The following is a 10542-nucleotide window of genomic DNA, read 5'->3' on the forward strand; positions in this document are numbered from 1 at the left end:
CTGGACACAGACACACTGGACATCGCTCCTCACAGGTTTGGTTTAGTCACAGTTTTGAAATGTGAACATTCAACAACATATTTGGGTAAAAAAAAAAAAAAAAAATCATAAGATCCTAGCGATATTTAGTTTTAGCAAGAAAACCACAAACGATGAACAGATAAGAATGTGTTAAAGAACAGGAAACTCTCAAACACGTCTCAGTCCTGGTTTAGACCTGGTTCATTCCTGTTTCGGCCCTGATTCAGTTCTGCTTCAGTCCTGGTTCAGTCCTGGTTCGGTCCTGGTTTGGTCCTGGTTCGGTCCTGGTTTGGTCCTGGTTTGGTCCTGGTTCGGTCCTGGTTCGGTCCTGGTTCGGTCCTGGTTCAGTCCTGGTTTGGTCCTGGTTCGGTCCTGGTTCGGTCCTGGTTCGGTCCTGGTTTAGTCCTGGTTTGGTCCTGGTTCGGTCCTGGTTCGGTCCTGGTTCGGTCCTGGTTCAGTCCTGGTTCAGTCCTGGTTTGGTCCTGGTTCGGTCCTGGTTCGGTCCTGGTTCGGTCCTGGTTTAGTCCTGGTTTGGTCCTGGTTCTGTCCTGGTTCGGTCCTGGTTTGGTCCTGGTTTGGTCCTTGTTTAGTCCTGGTTTGGTCCTGGTTCAGTCCTGGTTCTGTCCTGGTTATGGCTCTGGGAGCACTGGTCCTGGTCTGGTTCGTCTACACTTTGGGTAAGTGAGACTTGTTTGTCTTTGATTTCATAAAATACAAAAAGACATGAACAGCGTGATAAAGTGAAACATACGAGACATGAATGAAACGGAGCAGAAAAACCCGTCTGATGTGATCTGCTCCTTCTCTACACTGAACTTTAACATGGACTTTCTATAAAACATAACAGACATTCTATAAAACACGGCAGACTTACTGTAAAACATCATGAACTTAGTATAAAACATGACACTAAAAAACAAGTAAGACTTTCTATAAAACATGACGGACTTACTATAAAACATTTCGTTTCTTTTCCATCACACTCTTTCTTTTCAAACACATATCTGGCCTTTTCTGTTTTTCAGACTGACTTTATGAGCTGGTTTCATCTGTTTCTTAAATCTCATTTCTGTTGTGGATCCTGGTCTTTGTCCAGATGACTCCATGAATGAATGAACTTTCACTGCAGTGCTTAGGGTTAGAGTTAGGGGTCAGGGGTTAGTGTTAGGGGTCAGGGGTCAGGGTTAAGGCGTAGGATTTGTTCCATATCTTTGGTTCTGAATCTGTCTGAATGCGTTTGTTCCTTTTAGGCTGTAGTGACTTGCTCTTAAAGACTCTTTGAATGTTTACAGATGATACATGGCACTTTGCTTTGTACATGACTTTAGGAAACTCAACAACATCATGACCTTAGTGTAACTTTGACAAATACTGGGTTAGATGACCAGCCTGTGCGATTTAATGATCGGATCAGCCGCCATTTTATGTGAAGCTCTATGTCATGTGACCGACAACCACCATTTTGTGACATGACTTTTGTGTGTGCAGGGCTCCTGGCAGAAGACAACAGCTCAGGTAAAGACACTCACACACCAGGATAACCACTCTGCCACAGTAACACAGGGAGAACATGCACAGTCCAGTCAGATCAGGAGTCTAACCCACAACCTCCTCACTGAGAGGAGGACACAGGATAACCACTCTGCCACAAAATTGAATTTTACTGTGCCACGGTAACAAAAGAAGGACATAATCAGTGGGATGGGCCTCACTGCTCAGGTAAAGGGGCGGGGCTCACTGCTCTGGTAAAGGGGCGGGGCTAACTGCTCAGGTAAAGGGGCGGGGCCTCACTGCTCAGGTAAAGGGGCGGGGCTCACAGCTCAGGTAAAGGGGCGGGGCCTCACTGCTCAGGTAAAGGGGCGGGGCCTCACTGCTCAGGTAAAGGGGCGGGGCTCACTGCTCAGGTAAAGGGGCGGGGCCTCACTGTTGAGATAAAGGGGCGGGGCCTCACTGCTCAGGTAAAGGGGCGGGGCTCACTCTGTGTCTTCTCTGTTCAGAGCCGCTCAGGCTGGTGGGAGGGGCCAGTCGCTGTGCTGGGACTGTGGAGGTGAAACACAGAGGAGAGTGGAGACGGGTGGAGCCCTTTGGATTCTGGGTCCTGGAGCACACAGCTGCTGTGTGCAGAGACCTGGACTGTGGCTCTGTTGTTTTTGGAGAAGAGAAACGTGATTTTCCACAGAGTCCAGTGTGGAGAGTCACATCTGAATGTGTGAAGGAGTCTGCAGTGAGAGAATGTGTCTATGATTCATCCTCCTCTTCCTCTTCCTCGGGTCTGGAGGTGAAGTGTTCAGGTAAAAGTCTGATCTCTTTTTTATGCTTCTCAGATGTTTTTTTTATTGTCTCTCTCAACACACACACACACACACGCACCCACCGACATACGCACTCATACACACAGACACTCACACTCACACTCACACACACACACACACACACACACACACCCCTACACCCCCCCCACACACACACACTAATGCACACACACACACACACACAGTGCCACAGAGACGACTCCAAGTGTCTCAGTTTTGAAACTCTCCAAAAAGAGTCTGTGATCAGTGAGAAATGGCTAAAGTCTAAACCCAGAGAGACGATAAAAACATGATTAAAATATTATGTCACACATGTGTGTGTCCTATTGGCTCAGAGCGGTGATGTCACACATGTGTGTCCACAGACTCGGTGCGTCTGGTCTCGGGGCCCAGTCTGTGCTCAGGATCAGTGCAGATCTGGGACCAGTCCTGGACCTGGGTCTGTGAAGGGGCCTTGGACCAGCAGGGGGCAGAGGTGCTGTGCAGGGAGCTGGGCTGTGGGGCTCCTTCTCTCCTCCAGGGGGCGCTCTCTCCTCTGAGGCAGACGTTCCACTGTGAGGGCCATGAGTCTGCTCTGATGGACTGTCCCCGCTCCGGCTCAGAGACCTGCTCCTCTGGAGCCGCCGTCAACCTCACCTGCTCAGGTAAAGGGGCGGGGCCTCACTGCTCAGGTAAAGGGGCGGGGCTCACTCTGTCTCTTGTCTGTTCAGAGCTGCTCAGGCTGGTGGGAGGGGCCAGTCGCTGTGCTGGGACTGTGGAGGTGAAACACAGAGGAGAGTGGAGACGGGTGGAGCCCTCTGGACTCTTTGAACCCTGGGTCCTGGAGCACACACCTGCTGTGTGCAGAGACCTGGATTGTGGCTCTGCTGTTTATGGAGAAGATAAACGTGATTTTCCACAGAGTCCAGTGTGGAGAGTCTCACCAGACTGTGTGAAGAAGTTTGCAGTGAGAGACTGTGTCGATGATTCATCCTTTTCCTCTTCCTTGGGTCTGGAGGTGAAGTGTTCAGGTAAAAGTCTGATCTCACATTTTTGTTTCTCAGATATTTTTTTCCTGTCTCCCTCAACACACACAGACACACACACCTGCACACAAACACATACGCACATTTATACACACACACACACATAAACAGAGGGGCGTGTCCTCACACAGAGGGGGCGTGTCCTCACACAGAGGGGGAGGATGAGCTCTGTCAGCAGCAAAGAGCCCAGTTTAGACTCAAGTCTGTCATGTTTAGTCTGAAAAACTACAGAGAGATTCTCACGTGTTTAGGAACAAGTGAACCAGGACTGAACCAGGACTAAACCAGGACTAAACTAGGACTAAACCAGGACTGAACCAGGACTAAACCAGGACTAAACTAGGACTAAACCAGGACTGAACCAGGACTAAACTAGGACTAAACCAGGACTGAACCAGGACTAAACCAGGACTAAACTAGGACTAAACCAGGACTGAACCAGGACTAAACTAGGACTAAACCAGGACTAAACCAGGACTAAACGTGGACTAAATAGGACTGCACCAGTTGTCGGAGCGGTGATGTCACAGCCCTGTGTGTGTCCTATTGGCTCAGAGCGGTGATGTCACACATGTGTGTCCACAGACTCGGTGCGTCTGGTCTCGGGGCCCAGTCTGTGCTCAGGATCAGTGCAGATCTGGGACCAGTCCTGGACCTGGGTCTGTGAAGGGGCCTTGGACCAGCAGGGGGCAGAGGTGCTGTGCAGGGAGCTGGGCTGTGGGGCTCCTTCTCTCCTCCAGGGGGCGCTCTCTCCTCTGAGGCAGACGTTCCACTGTGAGGGCCATGAGTCTGCTCTGATGGACTGTCCCCGCTCCGGCTCAGAGACCTGCTCCTCTGGAGCCGCTGTCAACCTCACCTGCTCAGGTAAAGGGGCGGGGCCTCACTGCTCAGGTAAAGGGGCGGGGCTCACTGCTCAGGTAAAGGGGCGGGGCTCACTCTGTCTCTTGTCTGTTCAGATCTCAGGCTGGTGGGAGGGGCCAGTCGCTGTGCTGGGACTGTGGAGGTGAAACACAGAGGAGAGTGGAGACGGGTGGAGCCCAATGGACCCTCTAGATTCTGGGACCTGGAGGACACAGCTGTTGTGTGCAGAGACCTGGACTGTGGCTCTGCTGTTTATGGAGAAGAGAAAAGTGATTTTCCACAGAGTCCAGTGTGGGGAGTCTCATCTGACTGTGTGAAGAAGAAGTCTGCAATGAGAGAATGTGTCTATGGTTCATCTTCCTCTTCCTCGGGTCTGGAGGTGAAGTGTTCAGGTAAAAGTCTGATCTCACTTTTTTATGCTTCTTAGATGTTTTTTATTGTCTCTCTCAACACACACACACACACAGAGATACACTTACACAAACACACAAACACACACATATACATACACCCATACGCATAAACATATATATACACACACACACACACACACACACACCCCTACAAACATACACACACACACCCCCACACACACACACATACTTTTATTTATTTATTTCAAAGGGACAATGCACATTAATAAACACCAGTAAAAAATACACGTGTAAATGTTCGCAGTCGCTCAACATTTAAAACGGGACAAGAGACAGGACAACACAAACAACAAACAAACAACTCCACAGATCACAAAAAATGTACACTCCATACGGTTTAAAGTGCCTATTTATAAAGTGTGTATGTGGCTATTGTGCTCCCAGTCATTTTAAAGTGCTGTAGTGTTCTAATAAATAAGTTAATTTAGTTTAAAGAGACGACCAAGACACTGGAGTTTACAGACACCCTCAGGTCCTAAAACATTCATACATATAAACATATTTACATATTAACAGTAAAAAACAGTAACAGCATAGATTGCCGTGTACATGTATGCGGTGCCTACACACATATATGCATGCACCGCACAACAACAACAGTAAAATATGAGTCTGTTCAGACAATCATGGTAATGCTACATACATGTATCATGTACCTGAGTCTGAACAGCTCTAATGGAGCAATGGTGATTAGATTTGAGCCATTTTTTAAGGTGAGTTTTAAAGGTGTTATACGTAGAGGATTCTCTTATTGTGTGAGGGATGTTATTCCAGATGTTCCAGCCTCTGACTGAGAGGACTGACTGTGTGAAGGTGGTACGTCTATAAGGAACCTCACAATCACCTCTAGTAGTCGCCCTGGTCCTGCCAGTGGGAGTTTTTTTTAAAATAAATTCTTGTAGTGGTGGTGGTGCTTAAAGTGTTTGAAATTTTCAAAGCTCAATAAATTATATGTTTCAAGAATTTGACAGTGGTGATATGAAATTGGTTTCTTAACAGAGATTTTTAGTCGTCTTTTATACAGTGATTCAATCTGTTTAATTGCGGCTTAAGTGCGTTTTTGCAGGTGTGAATATTACAGCATCATCAGCGTACATTTGTATGTGAATGTTTCTGGAAGCATTCGGAAGATTATTTATGTAAAGAGAGAACAGAACTGGTCCCAGTATGGACCCTTGTGGGACCCCTACTGTCTTCTATTGTTCAAGTATGATTTTATCCATTTGAGTGCTTGATCTGAAAAATTAAAATGTGTGAGTTTGGCTAAAAGAATCTTGTGGTCCACTGTGTCAAATGCCTTTTTTAGATCTATAAATACTGCACCAACGCAACCGCTTTTGTCCAAGGAAGATTTTGCTCTTTCTATAAAAATACTAATTTCAGACTCTGTCGATTGATGGGCACGAAATCCGAACTGCATGGGGTGTAAAAGTGTACGGCAAATGTTCAGGTGTGCAGTCAGGAGTTTGACAATCCATTTCTCAACTGGCAGGATATTGATTGGCCTACAGTTGTTTTTGTCTCTTTTATCTCCTGCTTTGAAAATAGGACTGACGACACCGACCTTCCATGCGGTTGGGACCATGGAGTGTCTGACAGGTTTACCATGTGTGTGATTGGTGCTATTAGTGCATCCTTGTGTTCTTTAAAGAAGCTGGTATCAAGATCAAAGTCTTTAGCTGTGGATGTATTTAATGAATCTATTATTTTATCTACTTCTGTTGGAGTTATTTCATCTATGTTAAAAATTGGTAGTTCAGGATTGATCGGACAAAACTCCTGTTCTGGTGGGTTAAACTGTTTAGATAGATCCTGCACAGAATTTATGAAGAAATTATTTAGCTCAGAGGCAACAATGGAAGGGTCTTTTACTAACTTATTGTTAATCTGTAACTCTAACTCATCACTATCTTTTTTGTTCTCTTTACCAGTACGTTTATTAATACTGTTCCATATTTTTTTATTGTTTCCCTTTGCACTTTCAATAATGTTTGTAAAGAAGTTTGAATTCATTAGTTTCCTGCATTCAGTATCCAACCATGGAAGATTGTTTTTTGCTGTTGCAGACTGTTTTCTCCGTTGCAACATGCACAGACTCCTGTATCCTAACAACCTATGCTGTAGGCATGGGACATGCATATTTGTTTTTGCTAGCATGTCAGCGTCAACATTGAGTCAATGGGCTTCGCCCATGTTGACGCACACAGCGCGAAGCGCTCATGTCCCCAAACACACTCCTGACATCGAGCCCTATCCAACCCCCCATGCCGCAGGCATGGGCCATCTTTATTACTGCTAAAATGAATCGAGGTCAATGACGGACCCTGACGTCATGGCGAATGACGGGCATATACATACACACACACATACATACACACACACATACACACACACATACATACACACATACATACACACACACACATACACCCCTACATACATACATACATACATAAATACATACACACACACACACACACACACACACATACTCTCCTGTCATGATGTGGACTTTTCTGTTCTTGCTTTGCCTCCCTGTATGCTCTTCCCCCTCCCTCACCTGCTTGTACCTGGAGCTGGGCGGAGCTCTCGGCTCCTCCCGCGTGCACCTGCTCTCCATCTGGCTATTCACCACACCTGCCATGGATAAAGGGAGAAGACACTCAGTGCGAGTTCATTGTCGTCCTCACTTGTTCCTGTCGTCCCTGTGTTCCTGTCGTCCTTGTGTTCCTGTCGTCCCTGTGTTCCTGTCGTCCTCACTTGTTCCTGTCGTGCCTGCATTCCTGTCGTGCCTGCGTTCCTGTCGTTCCTGCGTTCCTGTCGTTCCTGCGTTCCTGTCGTCCCTGTGTTCCTGTCGTGCTCCGGCCCTGGATGTCTCCTGCCCGCTCTGCCCTACGCCCGTCTGGTCTGCCTGTCGTCCTGTGGTCCCTTCATGTCCTCGGTTCCTGTACTCCTGTGTTCCTGCTCACCTGCTCACCTCCGGATCACCCTCTGTTTGTACTTGTCCCATTTCAACAATAAATCCTGTAAATATTCCCCGAGTCTGCATCCCTTGGTCCGCTACACACTCCCGTTATGACAGAACGAACTCGCCAACCATGGACCAAGCAGACTCGGGGCTTATCAGACAACTCTACCTGCCCACCCTGCTCACCTGTCAGTTTCCTGTTCACGGGCCTGTTCATCGCTTGCTGTCCTGTCCCGACCGGTCCACTCCCAAACTGTCTGCTCCTCGCCTGGACCGTTGTAGCTCCGCTGGACATCGTTTCCCGTCCAGGGACCTCCTTGTGTCATCTGAACCTTGCCTGGACCGTTGTAGCTCCGCTGGACACCGTTTCCCGTCCAGGGACCTCCTCGTGTCATCTGAACCTTGCCTTGACCGTTGTAGCTCCGCTGGACACCGTTTCCCGTCCAGGGACCTCCTCGTGTCATCTGCCCCTCGCCTGGACCGTCGCAGCTCCGCTGGACACTGTTCCCCGTCCAGGGACCGCCGCGTGTCCTCTGCTCCGTCGTCAGGACAGTCGCAGCTCCGCTGGACATCATTCTCCGTCCAGGGACCTCTTCATGTCCTCTGCCCCCTCGGTGGGACTCAGCTTTCCGTCCAGGGACCTCGTTGTGTCGTCCGCCCGTTTCCTGGACCATTGTTGCCCCACTGGACAGTCTACCAGCCGGCTCCCCTCCGCCCACCCGTATCAATTTTTGGGCCACCAGGAGGTGGCCCTTGGGGGGGGTACTGTCATGATGTGGACTTTTCTGTTCTTGTTTTGCCTCCCTGTGTGCTCTTCCCCCTCCCTCACCTGCTTGTACCTGGAGCTGGGCCGAGCTCTCGGCTCCTCCAGCACGCACCTGCTGTCCATCTAGCTAATCACCACACCTGCCATGGATAAAGGGAGAAGGGAGAAGATACTCAGTGCGAGTTCGTTGTCGTCCTCACTTGTTCCTGTCGTCCCTGTGTTCCTGTCGTCCCTGTGTTCCTGTCGTCCCTGTGTTCCTGTCGTCCTCACTTGTTCCTGTCGTGCCTGCGTTCCTATCGTGCCTGCGTTCCTGTCGTGCTCCGGCCCTGGATGTCTCCTGCCCGCTCTGCCCTACACCCGTCTGGTCTGCCTGTCGTCCTGTGGTCCCTTCATGTCCTCGGTTCCTGTGTTCCTGCTCACCTGCTCACCTGCTCACCTCCGGATAACCCTCTGTTTGTACTTGTCCCATTTCTGCAACTTTTGACAATAAATACTGTAATTCTGCCCCGAGTCTGCATCCCTTTGTCCGTTACACACACCCGTTACAACACTCTCCCCACTAACTGTCCAATCATCTCTCTCCACTGACTGAACTGTCCAATCATCTCTCTCCACAGACTTACTGAATCGTCCGGTCATCTCTCTGTCTGTGTCTGATGGGGCTTCCCAGGCCCGGCCACAGGGGGTCCGGGTGCTGCTGGGGTCAAAGTTCAGGGTCGAATGCTCTGTGGAGCCAAAGTACCCGGGAGGCTCCTTCCAGCTCCTCTCTCCCACTGCGCCCCTCGGTCAGAACCACACCCTGCCCGCTGTCAATCACTCCGCACACTTCCTGTTCTCTGACACTGGCTCCGCCCACAAAGGAAACTACACCTGTGTTTACCACCTGCATGTGTTCAACCACAACTTCTCCTCTCAGAGCCCCACCCTCCAGCTCTCTCTGGGAGGTACGTCCAGCAACAGCCTCATGTGAGAGTCAGGGGTCGCACAGGGTCATGTGAGGGTCACACAGGGTCATGTGAGGGTCACACAGGGTCATGTGAGGGTCACACAGGGTCATGTGAGAGTCACACAGGGTGAGGGTCAGGGGTCACACAGGCTCACGTGGTCATGGTTTTGGTCCTTGTCCTGGTCTTGTTCCTGGTCTTGGTCCTGATCTTTGTCTTGGTCTTTGTCCTGGTCTTTGTCTTGATTCTGGTCTTGCTCCTTGTTCTGGTGTTGGTCCTGGTCTTTGTCTTGGTCTTTGTCCTTTTCCTGGTCTTGTTCCTGGTCTTGGTCCTTGCCCTGGTCTTGGTCCTGGTCTTTGACTTGGTCCTCGTTTTGGTTCTTGTCCTGGTCTTGGTCTGGACTGATCTTTGTCTTTTGCAGCTCCAGTCTCAGACCTGATCATCAGAGTCCTGGTCATTCTACTGTTGAAGCTCCTCTACATCCTTCCAATGTACTACTACTACTGCAAGGTACTGCACCTTTAGACCTGGGGTAGACCTGGGTTAGTCCTGGTTTAGACCTGGTTTAGAGGAGATTTAGTCCTGGTTTAGTCCTGTCTTAGATCTATTTGAGAGGTGCTTTAGATCCCCTTTAGACCTGGTTTTGACCTACTTTAATCTTAGTTCAGTGCTGGTTTGGACCTGCTTTAAATCAGATTTAGACCTAGTTTAGACCTGGTTTTAAGGTCTGGTTTAGACTTGAGTTAGTCCTGGTTTAGACCTGGTTTTGACTTTCTTTAATCTTAGTTTAATGCTGGTTTGGACCTGCTTTAGACTTGCTTTACACCTAAGAACTGGTTCACAGAACTGGTTAAGTTCCGGTTTAACGTCTGGTTTAGACTTGAGTTAGTCCCGGTTTAGACCTGGTTTAGTTCTAGACTTCCTTTTGTCACCTTTGAATGTGTCGTGTCCTGTTGTTTCAGGTCCGGGCCAGAGGGGGCGCTAGAGAGAGGACTTGAGTACCTTGATTTGACCGTTTCAGATGTGAGCTCCTGGATGTTCGATACATTTATGTAAATACAGAGTGACCTAAATCATGTGATTGTGTCTGTTATGTTTAGTTATACTCTAGGGTCAGTTACACTCTAGGGTCAGATACACTCTAGGGTCAGTTACACTCTAAGGTCAGTTACACTCTAGGGTCAGATACACTCTAGGGTCAGTTACACTTT

At 48.8% G+C, this 10542-nt stretch overlaps 1 protein-coding gene across 1 annotated transcript; it reads left to right on the plus strand.

The window, feature by feature from the left end:
- The first annotated feature begins 264 nt into the window (after positions 1-264).
- On the plus strand, positions 265-10542 carry LOC129457057 (uncharacterized). The gene is made up of 6 exons (XM_055228820.1): positions 265-698; positions 1510-1536; positions 2019-2312; positions 9005-9331; positions 9753-9841; positions 10294-10542. Exons 1-6 carry the CDS (start codon positions 653-655, stop codon positions 10327-10329), a joined length of 819 nt encoding a protein of 272 aa, XP_055084795.1. The 5' UTR covers positions 265-652; the 3' UTR covers positions 10330-10542.

Source organism: Periophthalmus magnuspinnatus, chromosome 18 (assembly GCF_009829125.3).
Source record: "Periophthalmus magnuspinnatus isolate fPerMag1 chromosome 18, fPerMag1.2.pri, whole genome shotgun sequence".
In the NCBI taxonomy this organism is placed as follows: Eukaryota; Metazoa; Chordata; class Actinopteri; order Gobiiformes; family Gobiidae; genus Periophthalmus; species Periophthalmus magnuspinnatus.